Consider the following 18719-nt stretch of genomic DNA (forward strand, 5'->3'; position numbering starts at 1 on the left):
AGACTTCACTGTGCCCCTTCTTGCATATCCATTGTGGTTGGGTCATCCTCACCCTACCAGACAGAATGCTCACACATTAGGTGCTGAAAAATAAAACTATAAAAGTATTCTTCATAGCAAAATATATGTGGGATTATTCTTGTTATTAATCTTTCTTTAACTTAAAAAATTATTTTATTTGTTTGGTAGAAGGAAGGGAGGGAAGAGGCAGATAGAGAGAATGGGTACACTGGGGTCTTTGGCCACTGCAAACAAACTCCAGACACATGCACTACCTTGTGCATCTGGCTTACGTAGGTCCTGGGAAATCAAACCTTCACAGGCAAATGCCTTAACTTCTAAAACATCTCTCCAGCCCTATGGGATTATTCTTAACTGCTAATTAGAGAATCTTATAAAAGAAGGGTAAATGGTCTGATGTTAGATAACTGATCCTTTTCAGAGACACTGCAGATTTCTTTACACATCTGCATATACTAATACTTCTAAATGGAATCATTATAAATCCTGTTTTTACTAAGTCAAAGACTGGCAGAGTTAAGGTCATTTAGGTAGATTAGTGGCATGATAAACTGAGGCCTGGGAAGCTAAGGCCTTGCAGCTAATTAGCTCCATAGTGTCTCTTGTAATACTGAACAGCTTTAAAAATAGGAACTGAGGAGTCCAGTGAGCTAGGTTTGAATGACTTCATGACTAACATGTGTGGAAAACCAAATAGTGTTCCTATTCCTTAATGCTGTCTTAATTCACAATGAAAATAACTACAAGGGAAAATACAATATTAAAATGTAAGCTACCTTCATTAGGACATAGAAGACTATGTTAACAGTTTTTATTTGAGGAGTGACACAGGAGACAGCTTTCTGACCTTTCATCCTGAAAGCAAGATAGGGTAGTACTCCTAAACCATGTAGACAGCCTGGTCTGAGTGCATCAGATTGCTTGGGCTAAGTTATTTTAGACTCAAAGCTTTTAACATTCCTCTCTAGATGGGCTTCCTCTTTTACTAGCTAGCTTTTTTCTTCACAAATTCCATATTAGGCCATTAGTGAAATGGTTTAAGAAATACAGAATTCATAGGTTTTTAACTTTGTTTCCTAATCTGTCCTAGATTAGTGCTTTGTGATAGAAATCTATTCAGGAGAAGTGGTTGAAAACACATGAGTGTTAATAGCAAGTAGAACGTTAGTGAATGTTACTGTCATTATACTTTAGCTAATGAATTTTCCACCATGAGAAACTAGCTTGTCCAGAGGGCAGGAGTCAACCTCAGGTAGACTTGATGTCCTTGTTTGCATAGTGCCCTGAGATCCGAGAGATGGAACATGTTAGGAGATTCTGTAGGGACTGAAATTTGAATGCTACTGGCAGTTACATGTTAAACTGTTACTAAGAACCAAACTTGAATTTAGAAAAAATTTATAATTAATGTCAGTATATATTATATGCATCTTCTAGATCCCTTAATTTTTATTAATATATTTGAAAATATTTTTATTTATTTGAAAGAGAGACAAAGAGGCAGATAGGGCCTCTAGCTACTATAAACCAACTCCAGACACATGTGCCACCTTATGCATCAAGCTGTGTGGGTCCTAGGGAACTGTGCCTGGGTCCTTTGACTTCACAGGCAAGTGTCTTAACCACTAAACCATCTCTGCAGCCCTCATTAATATTTTTATTTATTTATTTGTAAGCAGAGAGAATGGGCACACCAGGGTGTCTAGCCACTGTAAATGAACTCCATATGCATGTGCCACTTCATGTATCCAGCCCTACATGGGTACTGGGGAATCAAACCCAAGCTGTTTGGCTTTGCAAGCAAACAACTGTTGAGCCATCTCCCCAGTCCCCCCCCACCACCCACATTTCATTTTTGACGCTAAAATAACACCACCATCAGGACACTATGTAAATTGTGCTTTGCCATTTGTATTTAAAAATACTTTCTCCTCAATTTCTTTATTCATTCATGTAATACATTATTTTAGGGTTAGTGAGTACTGATTGTAGTGACAGGGTTGTTGTTTACTGTCTGAAGGCTAACTAGTCCTGACTGTAAAGGCCCATTATGAAACTATGTGATCATTTTGATCCAAGTAACAATATTTTGTAACTAATATCTTTGTTCTGGATATTAACGGTACTAATAATGTGACTTCTGATGAGATATTTTTGCAATTTTCTAATATGATTCCTCTCAATACATGATGTTTTAGTAAACAAGTAGAGTAAGAGGCAATTATAATAGTTTTTATATACTACGTAGAAACTGATATATGTATGCGTGTATGTGTGTGTGTGTGTGTGTGTGTGTGTGTGTGTGTGTGCGCGCTGAAAGTCTGTCTGTAATAAATTGACTATGTGGAGAGTATGTAGTTGGCAATCCTGAAGATTATACTGCAGTTTACATTGACAAAGGAGAGCTGTGCTGAAGCATTAGTACTGGCTGCCTTGAAGTATTTAAATCCACACATTAATAGTAAGGGTTGAAGTTCACCTGAAATTGATTCAACATAACACTCATAAACCAATAGAGCATATCAGATACCTGATGTTACTTATCAAGTGGAACTGAAAGTGGAAATGGTCAGAAAAAGATTGTCTTTGCATCAAGTAAGCTTCTGGAGCATAAACAAATCATTTAGTTCCATAATATGGGATTTGGGCACCTGATTTTAATGTGTTCTGAAAACAAAGTTGTGTGAGTTATGAAATAAAGGACACTAAACACAAAATTTGAAATTATGAAAAATTTAGGCCAAAGACATAAATAAAAACAGCTGTTGGGAATGAAAAATGGCTGTAGGAATTTAGTTACAAGTACTTCACAAAAACATTTCATCACATTTACATAATGCAGCATTACAATACAAAGCTGGCTGCTGTCCTGACCAAGCAAGCTCTCTTATCTAACAAAAATAATTTGGATACATTTCTTTGCATGGAGTTGTTATATATGTTTCCATTTTTTATATAAAACATAGAAAAAAAAAACATTGGCACATTATGTTGTGATAAGTCTTTTTTTTCTTTGCATGTACCAGTTTTATGTACACTGCAGTCCAATTTTCATTTGACAAAGTAACTTCTGATTCTATTAATTCAGTCTCTATACCTCTTAAAAATGCAGCATGGAGTACAGATACAATGAAATTAGGTTGTTTTGTTTACTGTTTCTCATCTTCATAATACATACAGAAGGGCAGGCTGGTAAAAGAGAAGGAGGTCTGTAGATGACAGAAATTGTGAAAAGAGTGGTATAAAAATACACACTTGTGCTTCAGAAGCTTCATCATACAAATAAGAGCTTAAAATAACATTTACTGCCTCTCCATATGCCTGGTCTGATATATTTACACATCTTGCACTTCCTTTTTGTACATCATTAAAGCAACTGCTGTGATCTCAAATACAGATAAGTTAAAAATGTCTAAACCTTGAAACTTCCCCATATCCTTCCCAAACAGATGTACAGGTGGTATACACCAAACTCCATGGGTATGTAGACTCAGAGAATTTAGACTGATTTAATAAAAATTTTAAACAGCAAATGTATATAAATTTTTCCTTTTTTTTTTCTTTTTATCTTTTTTTATTTTTAAAAAGCTTGTCCAAAGGCATTCAGATTTAATGGCTTTTATGTAGTGCTCAGTGCCTTGTGGCTGCCTCTGTGAGCCTAAAATAAGGGAAGCTCATGGATTTCCCCACAAACAAGATGCCTGTCATTCCTTCCCCATTACAGCCAGCTTTCTGTAAGGTGAATTCCTTCCAGGGAAAGAGAGCTACACAAGCTGCTTATCTCCACTTAGAGGCCAAGGCTTCATTCTAACAAGTGTCGTACCACCCAAAAGAATCACCTAGCCATGAAAGCTGTGAAACAAACTAAGTGATAATTTGGTCCTACTTCTGCTCATTTTAGATAGCATGTTTTTTAAGAATTAAATCTGTTCAGAGAAGCTTCTTAGGAATCCTTCAGATTTTGCCATAGAGGAAAATGGTCAAGCTAAACAGTGATGGAGGCTTTATGGTTAAGAGATGCTGACCACTGGCCAAGCTACCTGATCCTCATCAGAAGGATGGGCTCACAAGCACCAGGTCTTTGCTTCTTGGGTTCTGCTAATAGCTAAGTGAATTTGACAAGGGCACACAGGACAACAGCAGGACAGAGGAGCTGCCAAGAGCTCGTTCTGTCACCAAGCTGTCACTCAACAAAACATAGATTTTTCTTCATGAAATGTAACTTTCTAAAAATGAAGCTTGGGGAGGTGTATATTTCAAGGTCAAATATTAAACATTAGCTCCTTAACATATGCCTGTCATTTTCATTATAAAGGAGACTCATTCACAGTGTCTTTTGTAGAAGAGGTCCCCTTCTCAGGCCTGGCTTTAGCAGTCAGATGGAAGCCTCAGACTTTTGCACTTGAGGTCATCTAATGTCTTCCAGTGTTTGTAGTTATCGGCCAAGTGCTGCATCAGGGCTGGCAGGTGTGCAAAGGCTGCAAGGATAGAAAAGAATCAAAGGAAGCCCATTAAAAGAAATTGGATCCCAGGAGTATTTATTAGGCTGTGGTTCTCTGGGACAAGTTTAGGATCACAGATGTAGAATTACTTGAGGTTAGGCCTTATGGCTGCAAGTGAATACAGACATGGGAAGGGAAGGACAAATCATTAAATGTTAGTATTTTTTATTTCTTCCAGTATTGAGAGTTGAATGCAAGGTCTCATGTATGTATGCAAGGCAAGCCTTCTACTACTCTGAGCAATATATCAGCCCTCAAAATTTTAGTTGGTACTGAGTACAAAACTAAATAATAAAAAATAAATAAGAACAAAATAAGACAAAAATTTAGTTGATAAAAATACAAACAGGCCTTTTAATTAACTGAAAAGCTGTTCATCAGTGACATTATAAAAAGAAGCTATAATTCAGAGTATGTAATACATTTTGTGTTCTTTCTTAAGTCTCCAATGTGAGAAAACAAAGCTGTCGTGCACATTGGAAGCATGTCCCTTGAAGAGGTAACAACTTGCTTATCAAGTTACCACATGCCCATTGGGTCTTCTGCACTCAAGAGTCTGTGCCAGGTACTTGGGATGCATAAAGTACAGGACACAGACTACTGGCCACAAACAGCAGGCAGGTTTTTCTTTTTTTAAATTTATTTAAGCATTCCTTTACCTTTAGGCCCAGCCTATGCCATTAAAGGTGATCTTCATAAAATAGAACCACATGTCCTTTGTGGAACTGTAGCAGTAACTAACTTACCATCCCAAGCATCGAACATGTCTGTGATGAAGTAGTCAATGAAGGAGATCTGGGACTTGGGGATGCTGCAGGTATTGCGGTCGAACACTGGCATCACCACAGGTAGCCCCTGTCTCTTCTCTTCATCAGTCTGGAAGAAAAAACAGCAGATAGGACTGTGGAGCACACGAGAAGTCTTTGCAGTAATAGCTTGTTTCGGGGGTGAATCCATGAGTGTGGAACACTGTTCAGTTTTGTAGATAATAAAGTCTGTTCAATAGTTCCTAAGACTTTGATAAGTCAGCTAGCAAGTGACCTGCAGTGACTATATTCAGAGCTGACTCTCAGATCTTGGCCATTCCTGAGGATTGAATACAGGACCTAGGGAAGTGCTTTCTATTAAGGTATGTCACCCCCACCCTAGTCTCCTTTTCCACAGTCTCCCTGCCCTGAAGCACTGATATAGGAGAATTTAGCTCTTTTCTGTGATGTTTTAGTCTTGTAAGATCAAGAACATGTTTAGAATACTGCTTATGGGCATGATACTAGCAGGTCAGACTGCTGACACCCACATGAAGTACAGGCACAGGCACTAACTGGATAAAGAGCAGTAGTCACTGTTCACAGCTACATGCTTACAGGATCCCCCACTCACCCACCCACCCCAAACTAGTTTCAATTAAGAGTAACATATTTGCAGTGAGAAGGACCTATTTTCTTAAATTTTGACCTTTGAGCATATGTCTTTTGACTATTCTGTGTGACAGAATGGGCAGTACACAGAAGGTCTTCATGCTACACACCACAGTGTGATTGTCATCTCCAAGACTAGCACTTTGGTAGTTGAGCAGTGAGCCAAATTTGTGCTTGTCATGGTGCCCTATTTTTACTTGAAAACCACGATTTTTCTCATCTGAATATGAGCTCTCAAGGAGTGTGAGAATTTGAGTATTACACACGTTAAAGTGCATTTATGCCACAAGTAGTAAGATCCACCTTTCCTAGAGGTCTATTATGCTGATCAGAGACTTGATTTGTAACTTTTTGACTTTTTAGTCACACTGGCTTTAACATTAATCTATTACCTTTAGGAAAAGGACACCTAAGTTAGAAGCTTCCATTATAGAACTTTCTCCCAGTTGTCTTCACACAGAGAACACAAGGAGTAGAACTTCAAGACTGCCCTGTGTTGGTCCTAAGAAACCCATTAATGGTCTCCTACCAGCTTTTAGCTCAGCTCACTCAGTTGATCAGGCAGCTTTAAAATATCCACTACTGTGTTCAAGGAGTTACTTGGTTTTGCCCTTTTGCTGGCAAGCTCAGAACGGCCCTACTTTTCTTCAATTCAGAGTCTCCTCAGCCTTGAAAGTGCAGCTAACTCACTGGGCTCTCTGCTGGCCATCTGCCTTTCCAGCCCTGCCAGACATCACAGCTATTCTCTGCCTCAGGATGCAAGCCAGCCAGGTAGCACACTAACACCCCACATGCTCACTTGTGGCTGCTTGCTGGCTGTCACAAAGACATCAGTCTTAAAAGTCTACCTTCTGGAAGTTAGAGCTCTAAAGATGGGTTTTAAAATATATTTTTTAAATTTGCTGCCATAGAGTGAATTGCATATTACTGTTTTCCTTATATAAAAATTATATTTTCCGGGCTGGAGAAATGGCTTAGCGGTTAAGCGCTTGCCTGTGAAGCCTAAGGACCCCGGTTCGAGGCTCGGTTCCCCAGGTCCCACATTAGCCAGATGCACAAGGGGGCGCACGCGTCTGGAGTTTGTTTGCAGAGGCTGGAAGCCCTGGCGCGCCCATTCTCTCTCCCTCTATCTGTCTTTCTCTCTGTGTCTGTTGCTCTCAAATAAATAAATAAATAAATAATTTTAAAAAATTATATTTTCCCTCTCTATCAATTTTGCATAGAATGCTTTGTTTTTCTAGAAAATCTTTTATCTACTTTTACATTTCCAAATACTTCAAAAAATACAATAGTAATATCACTCCCATACTCTCTTTTATCTAGGAAAAACATACCCAGATTCTTGGAGTAAAGTATATACTTCCTTAGAGGTACATTTCTTTTCCTTTTTCCTTTTGTTTTAAATAAGGTGTAGGTCTATCTCTGTCTACATTGTTTACCCCCACCTGGATTGTAAATGACCAATGAGCACAGATGTGTATTACCCATGTCTGTGTTCCCATGACATACCAGGGAAGCACTCATCAAGAACTTCATGAATAAAAGGAAGTTTCCCAGTTCTGATGGAAGTTCAGGGTCCAAAAATGCAAGATTTATTCTAAGGGCTCAGTCTATCTCTCCAATCCTAGAGGAGTTTGGTCCTATCACACTAGCTTGTCCCTTGAGAAGAGCACAAGTCTACTCTAATCAGGGGTGATCTGCTTCCTTCCAGGGATAAGGAGCAGTTCCCTGACTGCAAAACCCAGGACTTCTAAAGCCCAGGGCCCATTCTACAAGGAAAGGGAAGCCTCCCAAGTGACAATGCACCTGTGCAAAATACTCCTCAGAGATCCTTCCAGCCCATTCAATACATAGGTCCAAGGGACGGCATGGGTTGGCCACATCAGCACACTTAATCATCATCCGCTTGATCAGGATCTGGTTCTCGGGAAAGTTCTTCCCTGTAGGGTTACATTCACAGTCGCTGCCTTCACCCTGTTTGAAAACATCAGATCAGGGCTGGTGCTAGATGATGGTGAAGGCTAACTCATCAGACAGGCATGCATGGCTGGAACTTAGCAAAGGAGGCCTGTTCTTTCCTAAGTACATTCATAATACACTGACATATTCTTAAAAAAAAAAAGTAAATACAGTGTAGAGTTTGGAGAGTACAATCCCTGTCATGACCCATTCACCTGCTTCTATCCTCAAATAAAATAGCTACAAGTAGTGTTTTCTGAGAAACTTAATAGGTCATCGGAAAGAAGAAGGGTTTGTCTCTTTTTTTCAGAAAATGTGTTTAAGTACAACTTTCAGTTACTTTAGTGCTGAAAAGGGAGGAAAACTGCAACCCTTCAATAATTTATTTTTACTTGTACCACTCATCAGCTTTCCCCTACTCCACATAAGTAGGGCATGCATGCATTCTTTTTTTTTTTTTCCCCCTAATCTAAATGAGAGGCATTACACTTGGGCCAAGGCAGGTGAATGTATGTCCAGCAACATTTGAAAACATGGTTGTACACTGGTATTTACCTACCAGGGGTGTCAATGATACTGAGACATGTAACCAGGTCTCTATGGTAGATATGTGTGCACTCAGGCAAACAACACAGAATCTGGGAAGAATATTCTCTCTCAATGGCACGATCAATTTGTGTGAGAACAGTTAATTAGCTCTCCAGAGTTCTGCAAAGCTGAAAGACGCATGCCATATAAGGGGAGGTGTTTTGAGACTGAACTTCATTATTAGACCACTGGTAGGTAGAGTATGTTCTGGAGATTGTTGTCTTATTTAGCACTAAGAAGGTACTGCTCGCTACAGATGCTATAGCAGACATCAATCTCACATAGAATTGAAAGAATGGATAGATGATCTTCCCAATTCTAAACTTTTCTGCTTAAAAATTTCAGATGGTCCCACTAGTCCTTTGTGAAAGAAGAGGGCCCTGGCATCATATGATGGAGTCCATGGGGGATGGGGTTCAACAGGGTAAGGTAGACACTGAGGTAGACCACCCTAAGTTGGTCATGTGACAGGTCCTTTAAACAGTTTCCTTACTTGTCATCAGGTTACCTTTAGGACAATGTTCATCATCCACCTACCTTTCCTATCTCTTTTCTGCAAGAACAGAAAACTTTTCTACTTCTGTGGAGCTACGAACAACTTCATGGTTTAGGGATGATTTCACCTTAAACAGTAGAGATGTAACTCTATGAGGCCATGTTCTTAAAACCCAGATTTTTAAGCACCCTAAGGCATGTCCAAGGTATACCAATAAGTTATTCTTTTTGTTTTGTTTTGTTTTGCTTTTGTTTTCTAGTCACTCCTGTCCACTGTGGGCTTTATCAGCTGGCTTTCAATATGCATCAGCAGGAACGTAGTTCTTTAAAACATTCTCCACTTTAAGATCTCCTAAGAGCTCAAAGAACTGAGCACTGAAAAGGCTTTAAACCCTTTAATGCCCGCATTCATGCTAGTCTGTTCATCTGTGGGTTCCTTACTAGATTTTCTGGGCCTAGTTTTTTTTGTCACTTCTGGGTTTCCTTCAGGGTCTTTCTTTCAAGGAACCTGAAGTTGCTGCAGATAATTATCAATCTGTTCTTGTCCCCAAGAAAATATCCAGGACTTGCAGTCCTTTGCAAACTCCAAGAAAATAATGACCTTGCATTCAAGAGGAAGAAAATGCTTTGCTGCCAGAATAGGCACTCAAGGAAATGTACTAATAATGTCTTATTACATGGGAATGCTCACCTCAGCTGCCATCGGCTTATTGATGCTATTCACAAATTTGTTCACATGTTCAAAGTGTTTTGTCATCTCCGTTGCCAAAACCATGTCAATAATTGCCTGGCGCAGTGTTCGATAATGGTTCCTAAAATAACCGGAAGTCAGAGGGCCTTGTTCACATCATGCCCCACATTGTAATTGTTCTGCTGCTACTTCGCCATACTTCTCCACAACCAAGACATAGTTACACAGTGCTGATCACTTGCTTGTCCTTCCACTAAGCCCAGGCTGACCTTTCTGCATACAAGTTTTATAAAACAAAGTTCATGTCATGTGGTGAGCACTTTTTTTTACATAATGGTCCTCCCTTCCCTTGAAAACATCAGGGCAGGGAAATGGAAGGAAAGGACAGGCCAGGACAGTAGCCTGATGAGATGTCCCACTCCATTTCATGCAGAGTCCAACTGCAGAGAATGGTTGCAGTTTGTTTTGATGATGGTACTGAGGGAAGAAGGTTTTCCTGTTATGTAATTTTCTAGCTTGCAGATAAAATGTTGTAATGGGCAGGACAATAACACAAAATGACTGGCCAGTTCCTAACCTTTTCCAACTTCAAGACGCAAAATGTAGAGCTGTGTAAACCTAGCTACTGGAAAGAATTATCTCTGCATAAGTTTAAAAACTAATCTTTGATACCGATGATACTTAAACTGGTGTTATATAACTTGTTTCCATATTTTTACTGATTTCTAAAACCTAAGCTGATAGATTCAGATAGCCAAGGGATCCCAAGGCTCAAGTGAGCTCCAAGCCTTCTCCCAGGACCCTGTCCAGCAGTTAGATGATGCTGTGCAGGAAATACCAACAGCCTGATTACAGAACTCCAGAATTATTCCATCCAGACACATCTAAACAGTTCAGCAAAGGAGACTGCACAGTGAGAGGGAAACCTGCTTACTCCTTTGGGCCCAGCACCTCCACTTGGACCTCTAGGATTCCAAATGGCCAAAAACTGAGCTGAAAGACACATTGTCTTTGAGCTACACAAAACATAGGATGTCCTCCTGGGAGGGTAAAACTATCTACTAGACTTATTAGTAATCAATCCAACCAACACTTATACAGGGCTTTGCAGTATATAAAACATTTTAATGAACTTACTGAAAACCAAATGAGATTTAAAAACATGAAGGCATCCTGAAAAGTAAATTAGGTTTACAAAGACAAGGCTTTTATTTTATCATCTGATGCAGTGGTCCAATTCTTTCCATTTTCCTCTGTGAGGAAGCTGAACACTCAAAGAAGTCAGGGAAAATTGAGTTGCATTTAGCTTCCCAACCCTTGAGCACAGAAGCCCAATCAAAACAAACCTGTCAATGTTCTTGAAGATGTTGCATTTTGTGTCCTTGACTGTGAGCTGGAAGGCCAGGGCTGTGTGATGACTCTCCAAGACTGCAGTGTCATTGTAGAGCACAGCGAGCTCACTGCCAGCATTGCACAGAAAAGAATTGGTCCTTCCCGGGTGATCCACATCATGGACTGTGGCAGCGATCAGGGCGGCCACCTCATCCAGCTGATCCAGGCTTCCCTGAGATAAAGGGAGACACATGGAGTATTAACCATGGGCATCTGAAGACCCCCATCCATCCCTGTCCCTTAAGAGGGGCAAGAGCTGGGGAGCATGCATTTTCATAATGTTCTTTTAGTCTCCTAGCCTTAGCTGACAGGTGGCTTTGGTTATTCAGTGTCACCTCCCTGTCCTGTATGTTTTCTGGAGAGATGTGAAATCTGAGCTGCAGTAACAGTGGGTATCTGAGGGCTTACTCCAGAGCCCTTTATGTGAGCTCCATGGGAAGAAGCCAATCAGACCTTGTGAAATGCCTGCTGCGTGGGCTTGTACTGACTCTTCCATGACAGGTATAGTGGCCTTGGGTCACAAATATTCCTTACTAGCCCACCTCTGCAAAGGGTTTCAAAGCCTCCTGAGGGTGCTCATAAAGAGCACAGATAAAACAGTACTGTTCACATGATGTTAGAATGATTAGAGTCCAGCAGTAAAAGAGCATTAGGGAGGAGAACAAGTTTACCAGAAAACCCAAGACTAAGGGGGCTGGGATACCAGGCAGCAAAGGCCAAGAAACCATAAAGTTCTTGCTAAGCTTGTAAGGATACAAATGAGAACATCTGGAGATACAAGTGTTTTCATAGCTTGTAGCTTTAGCAGAAAGTTGGAAAATGGGCTACTGTTACATAAGACACTACCATGAATGCATTCATTATCAGGTGCCAGTTACCACACATAATGTCAGAGCTATGACAATGATTTACATTGACAGACTGCACTATCAGAGCTTATAATCTAGATAAGGAAACAAATAAAATTTAAACACTAGAAGTAATTATGGTGAGATGTTCTAAGAAGGAATTCCCAACACTTTGAGAGTATAACCACAGGGCTGGTCTAGTTTAGAGGAGCACTGTGCAGTAAACATTCCTTGATGGTGGGAATGTTCTGTGGCTGCCCTGTGTGGTCACATGTGCTAGACATGTGCTGCATAGCAAGGACCATGGAGGAACTAAATATTTTATCTAACTTTATTAGCCTAATGTGGCTAACGACTATCAAACTGACTAACAAACTGGGTGGCTGGGGATGGCTTCTCCAAGGAAGTGATTTTTATGCTCAGGCCTAAAGGATAAGCAAGAAGTAGCTAGACAACAAGAGGCAAGGGGGAGGAGTCCAGGCTAAAAGAACAGCCCAGAGGAAGCTCCTTAAGTTGATAGCAAGAAAGGTTTTTTGTCAAAAGTCTAGATTATCATCACTGTGGCTGCAAGGGAAAGACTGAAAGGGAAACTGGGTCCCAGAATGAAGCTGGACGGCTGGGCACAATTCTTGGTGTCCCCAACTTGCTCTCCTAGTCTTGTGGGAGGGAAACCTGCTTCTTGAGTGAAGAAGTCTGACCTTGAAGCTCAGCCACATCCTGTGCTAATATCCTCACAGGCCCCAGGGCTGTACCTGCTAATATCTAGGGTGATAATGGGTTTACCCAAATGTTGCACCTTGAGAAGGGAGCCATTTACATTTTGGATCTTATGGAGCTAGTGAGTAATCTTGGCTTGGCCCCAGTCAATATGACCAGATCAGGTTTCCTGAGCAAGCAGCCCGTGGATGTTACTTTGTAGCTTTAAAGGTAGAGTCTTAGTGACTAGGACAACCATACATTTTAGCTTTTCTTCACTGCTATCAGGACAGGGCACCATAAACTGCAGGTGCAGTCTGCTAACTGCAAGCTCAGGAACCAGAGCTGTCTCAACTTGGACCTCACCATCAGTGATTCTGCCTGTTCAGTGAGGACCCAGGGCTTCTGCTAGTGCTGATGTAGTATATCTATCTGGTCCTGCTGGAAGTCCCAGGCAGTGCATTTTTAAACTAGTTAGTGAGATATGCAAGTATGCAGGCAGAAAATACAAGCAGCACTGATGAGATCTGCCTTTCCCTCTAGCTAACACTATCCCCAAACACTCAATGTCACCCATGCTTTTTTTAAAAGTGTGTGTGTATGTTTCTGAGTATAGATACCACAACATGTGTAGAGGTCTAAGAGCAATCTTAGAGTGTCTGCCCTTGAAACAGGGCATCTCTTATTTTTCACCACTGCATATGTGTCTGTTTAGCTGACCTGCAAGCTTTTAGATTCTCTTCATTACCCACTCCTATAGGCACACTGCAACTACAGACACATGATCACTTTTCTCTAGCTTTATCTATGTGCTGGGTAATTGAACTTGGCCTGGAAGGCTTGTGAACAAGTGCCCTTGACCACTGGGCCATTTTCCTAGCCCCTGGCACTGGTACTTTTACAAAGGTAACAATAATGTGCACATTATACATTTTAGCAAGTACGAACCATGCATCTATCTGTAAGAAGTCTACGGCCATACTATCCTGAATACACCTGATCTCATCTGATCTTAGAAGACAAGCAGGGTTGGGTCTGGTTAGTACTTGCATGGGAGAAATAGCTGGGAAGTGGGGAAAGAGAACTGGATGAGCTCACCAGCAAGGAGAGAGGAGAATCAAGACCCTTCCTGTGTGTGTGTATTCCCCACCCCAAACTATAGCTGGTGAAACTCCACACTCTAAGATAAGGGGACATCCCTGCATTTTTCTTTCCTTCTTTACCAGGAGGAACCCATTTGGATCATGCTGAGGAAGCTGGCTAGGGAAGGCTCCACTCTGGGTTAGCTTTTCCAGTTGTTCCTTAGCAGGATAGTCACTTAGGCCCAGAGACAAAATGAGGAGTGCTGACTGTCCTAGGCTTTCCATCTGCAATGAGTCTTGGCAATCAGTTAAGAGCAGTGAGACCATGTGGTCTGTAACTAGCTGAAAGAGTCTGGCCATGTCTGGCATGTTTTCTTTGGCTGGGTTCAGGACACCTTGTAATGGTGACATTAAGAATTTTAGCCTTGGGATTGGGGGTGGTCCTCAGTGGTAGAAAATGTACTTAGAATGCACAAGGCTCTGGGTTCAATTTCCAGCATTCATACACAGATTATATTAGATTCCTGTCACCCCTAATGACTTGGATGGACAAACAAGAGGAAGAGATAAGAATGCAATCCCTCCAGAGGCCTCATGAATGACTTTCACTACAAGTGCCTTGGTGAACTAGCCAATAAACTTGGTTCCTGACCAAGGTCTCCAAGGTTCCTTGTAGTAATACACTTTCTGAATCTATGTTGGGGGCTACCAGAATTGGATGATATCTTTTGAATTATAAAGTATTTTATGTCTAGTCTAAGCCTTGCTTCTTGGGCTGCATTAGATAAATTCAGCCTCTGAATGTACTAGTTTTACTCACAAATTCCAGTACAGTAGTTAGTTTGGAGGAGGACAGGGAAGGAGATTTTGGTATGACTATACACTTCATCTGGATTTTCCTAGCAAAGTTCTACTTAGGGGAGGTTTACCTCTCTAGACCATGGTGGCAAGGCTACTCATCTTGGTGCTAAAGAAGTGAGTGCCATTCTCAGCTGGTGGTGAGACCTCAGCTATGTCACATCTTACACAGTGACATGAGGGAGAACCCCTAGCAAGGAAGCAGAGGTGTTTCTGTAGCTTAGAGAGAGGTGTTATAGACACAGGCAGATACTGTGATCACTCTTTTATTTTTGTAAAAAGTACAAAAACTTTCAAGAGCATTATTCTCAGACTATATTCATTACTATCTTACTGAAATTCTAGGATGAATCTTTGGGCAAAACTAATAAGGACTCTTCTCCATCAAGGTTTGATGCCATTTATGCTCTTTCTACTTATCCCATTATGTCGCTACTGTAAGTGTTCAACATCAAAATCCCTTACCTAGCCTGTCCCAAGAAAATGAACCCATGGCAGTTAGTCACAGATGATGGGAATTTCAGTTTCTACTTCTCCCAAGAGTATCTCTCCCTCTGTGTGTGTGTGCTAGGAATCAAATCTAGAGTTTTGTGCATGCTAGGTGAGTGATCTACCACTGGGCTACATTCCCAGTCCTAAATTTGACATTTTAGTCTTAATTGTAACAAAGAAGGAATTAAAGCTTTATTATGCAAGTGGTGGTGGTTGAGAAGGAAGAGTTACAGGACCTCTTTTGGGGTTTTCTATTATGAGTGCATAGAGCCACCTTAAAATCAGCACCTTTCCCAATAGCATTGAACTCTGAAAAAGACTAAAGAATGTGAGGCTTTCAAAATTAGGCAAAAGTCACTGAAACTAAGATATATAAATATGTATATTAGTCAAGAGAAGTCTATGTGGCTTGATATAACATTATAACATGCCAGTGGTCAAATCTTGACACTAAAAGTTAACCCCAAGAACTAGTAATTATGTGCTCTAATAATTAAGTTCTGTCCTTCAATCTCATTTTCCAAAGCTGGAAAGCATTTGAGATTCATAGATTAGTCACACATAAAAGAGTCTATATATTACAAAGATTTCAGGGTAGGGGAAGGATGAGAGAACAACCAATTTGGTAAACAAAAATCTTCTTGTCAAATTGGTTGTAAAATATCCAGACTTGTACCTTCACTCTTTCCTTTCCAAGGAAGAAAGCTGTGGCATGGAGGACATCTGCGGCGTGCGTGGAGTTGTGGTAGGCATTTGAGGAGTGGTAGTTGGCTTCAATAACTTGCAGCCAGGCACGAAGAGTGGTTTCAGTACAGTTTAAAAATTCACATACTCCAAACCGAGAGAAGACCTTTAATCCCAGGTAAACCAATGGCCTGCAAATATGAAAAAAGCCATGGTTCAATAAATTTACTACCTCAGAAACTGCTTTGTCTGGTGGGATTAGGGACAGAGGCATTTTCTTTTTCTAACTGATTTCTCCACATGCATGGGGCACAAAATCACCTCCTACATTTTCTCAACAGTCCCATTGTTGGAACTGAGGGTCAATGGAAATGATTTCTAGATTATTTGTAAGTCACAAGTCCTCTCTACCTCCACTTCCATGAGTTCTGTATGTGTTTATGCCCCTGAGGGAATGGAGGAAAAAAGAAATAATTTTGATGGTCTCAACAAAGGAACCTCATTTAGAGCCATGCTACTTAGAGGTGAGTTACTCATATCTCACAGACCAACATCCCAAGAAGAAACAGCCTTCTAGTATACAAGAAGCCCCTCATCCTGCTGATAGGATAGAATCAAAGGAAAATGGATAGTGCTCTCAAATTCCTCTGTGTGTGTGTGTGTGTGTGTGTGTGTGTGTGTGTGAGAGAGAGAGAGAGAGGGGGGGGGGGGAGGGAGGGAGGGGGAGTGAGGGAGAGATAGAATATTGCTATGTTCCCTTGGCTGGTCCTAAATCTCTGGGCTCAAATACCCATTTTTGCCTCAGCCTTCCTAAGGCCCCAGTGTGTGTCCCTGAGCCTTACTTCAAATACATTTTGTAGGATGGAGGGGATGAGAAAAGCTAGAACTCTGGGCTTGTCAGCACCAGGGCCAGTACCTCTGAGGATAGGCATACCCATGGGTACACACTCTTCATACCAGAGCTTGTTCAGGAAACATGACTCCCTGAAAGTTTCCAAATGTGAAGACCTTGAACATGGCTGCCCTCCCCAGCCTGTTGCCAGATGGCACATACCTTTTGTGTGTAACTGCTTCCAGTTCAAAGATATTGAAGTCCCAACTTTCTTCATTATCAAGTAACTGAGCGATACTAGGGGGGACGTCATTGATGGTGATGGGCATTGTGAGGTGGCTGTGACTCTGATGCACATCTGAGCAAACATGGAGGTGGGAGAGGCTGGTTAGGTGGGTTATTACCAGGGACCAGGCATTGTTCTGCATCTTTAGGGTGGCCATTGGAAAGGAAGTCCTCAACTTCCAGCAGTAGGAGAAATTTTATGCCATGACTATGTTATGAAACCTTCAAACCTCAAGCGGAAAAAGAACTAACTGTATAGGGAATTGCCATCTCTATTCTAGCACTACTCAGAGAATTCATTTTAATCAAGAGACCTACTTTCAAATGTGGACAACTTAACCCATGAGACCAAGACCAACGAGAAGTAATGCCAAAGCTCAGGCTGGGGATAGTACAGGCTGAAGATGGGTATCAGTATCAGGTGATGCACAAATACTTACTCTTTGTAAATACATACTCATTCCCTGACAATCTTCTCAATCCATCCTGGAACAGAGAGATATGCTATTACATGTGTGTTTCATTCCCATCATCATTCACTTGTTTCCTTCATTAGCCAGAGGTTGAATCCTGAACAACCCAATCCATCTACACTCCAAACTGAGACAGAATTCAAAATTAAATTAGGGAAGCCAGGCATGGTAGCACATGCCTTTAATCCCAGTACACAGGAGGTAGAGGTATGAGGATCGCCATGAGGTCAAGGCCACCCTGAGAATACATAGTGAATTCCAGGTCAACCTGGGCCAGAGTGAAACCCTACCTTGAAAAACCAATAAATAAATAAATAAATAAATAAATAAATAAATAAATTAGGGTAATGGTTTACAGCCATACCATCCTCAACATACCTGATCTCCTCTAAATTAGGACAATGGCTATAAAACAGATAATACTCTCCTTTCGATTGCTGCTAGTCCCAGGAGGGGAGAAGGTAGAAAGAAAGTAGACAGGAGTGCATTCTGGTCACATTAAATTAGCTTAGTTCTCACAGCATCTTTCTCTAAGCATTTTGAAGCCACATAAGTAAAATCACAAAAGTGATCTTTCATTGTATACATATGATTTTGATATATCCAAAGTCTCTCAAAGGAACTGAGTCATTCTTATTTTCTCAGATTTGCATTGTAAAGAGCAACCTTTTGGGGATAACCTTTTAAAGCAGAGTGTCTAACCCTTTGACATTGTGACATGACATTGTCATCTACAAGTGTGTTGCGCCATATTTATAGCTAATCTGGGATGCATGCAGTTCATGGGCCACAGGTTGTACATGCTTGGTGCAAAATCTTTAAAAAGTTGGTCTAATTTTTTCTAACTACATCTTCTGTTTTGAAATATAAGCATTGCTTCTAGTCTTCTAAGCAAAATTTCTGCATTATCAATTTCTGAAGAATTCAGTGCTGATTTTAACTGTCAGTGTGACTGGATAGATAGATTAGTGATGCACACCTGTGGGTGTATGTGAGACCTTTACAGAGACAGTGAGATCATGAAGACTCTGACCTAAGAATGGTTTAATACACTGACAGATTCAAAACTGAGCAAATTATTATGAGGAGGAAGAATTCTGGAAGGCAGACTTTGTTGTAGGAAGGAGGAAGGTCACTGGGCCATGTCCTGAGGAACTATATCTTGCCCTAGGTCTTTCTTGTTATGGCTCCATTCTGCTTTCTGTCCACTATGATGTGTACTGCCCTAACCATCCCCTTCCAACCATAGTGGACAAACCTCAGAAACCATGGGCAAAAATATTTTTAAGTTGCTTATATTGTGTTTCTTTTTTTTCCCTCAGAGATAAGAAAAGCTAACACATGAGCTGAGTAAGAATGGACAGAATTTCAGTTCTGTGATTTTACTTGAATGAGTCTCCAGA

The 18719-nt window shown here is 40.8% G+C and overlaps 1 protein-coding gene across 3 annotated transcripts in view; it reads right to left on the minus strand.

Annotated features, from left to right (window-relative positions):
* Positions 1 to 2738: 2738 nt before the first annotated feature.
* Pde8b (phosphodiesterase 8B) overlaps positions 2739 to 18719 on the minus strand; it is a 219756-nt gene continuing 203775 nt past the window's right edge. For all 3 annotated transcript variants that reach the window (XM_004651670.2, XM_045133817.1, XM_004651668.2), the window contains 8 exons: positions 17284 to 17329; positions 16781 to 16916; positions 15719 to 15917; positions 11021 to 11238; positions 9675 to 9795; positions 7748 to 7915; positions 5270 to 5399; positions 2739 to 4499 (listed from right to left, as the gene is read on the minus strand). In XM_004651670.2, coding sequence (XP_004651727.1) covers positions 4390 to 4499; positions 5270 to 5399; positions 7748 to 7915; positions 9675 to 9795; positions 11021 to 11238; positions 15719 to 15917; positions 16781 to 16916; positions 17284 to 17329 — 1128 coding nt within the window. In that variant the 3' untranslated portion in view covers positions 2739 to 4389. The remainder of the gene's footprint in view (positions 4500 to 5269; positions 5400 to 7747; positions 7916 to 9674; positions 9796 to 11020; positions 11239 to 15718; positions 15918 to 16780; positions 16917 to 17283; positions 17330 to 18719) is intronic.

This window comes from Jaculus jaculus, chromosome 14 (assembly GCF_020740685.1).
Source record: "Jaculus jaculus isolate mJacJac1 chromosome 14, mJacJac1.mat.Y.cur, whole genome shotgun sequence".
NCBI lineage: Eukaryota > Metazoa > Chordata > Mammalia > Rodentia > Dipodidae > Jaculus > Jaculus jaculus.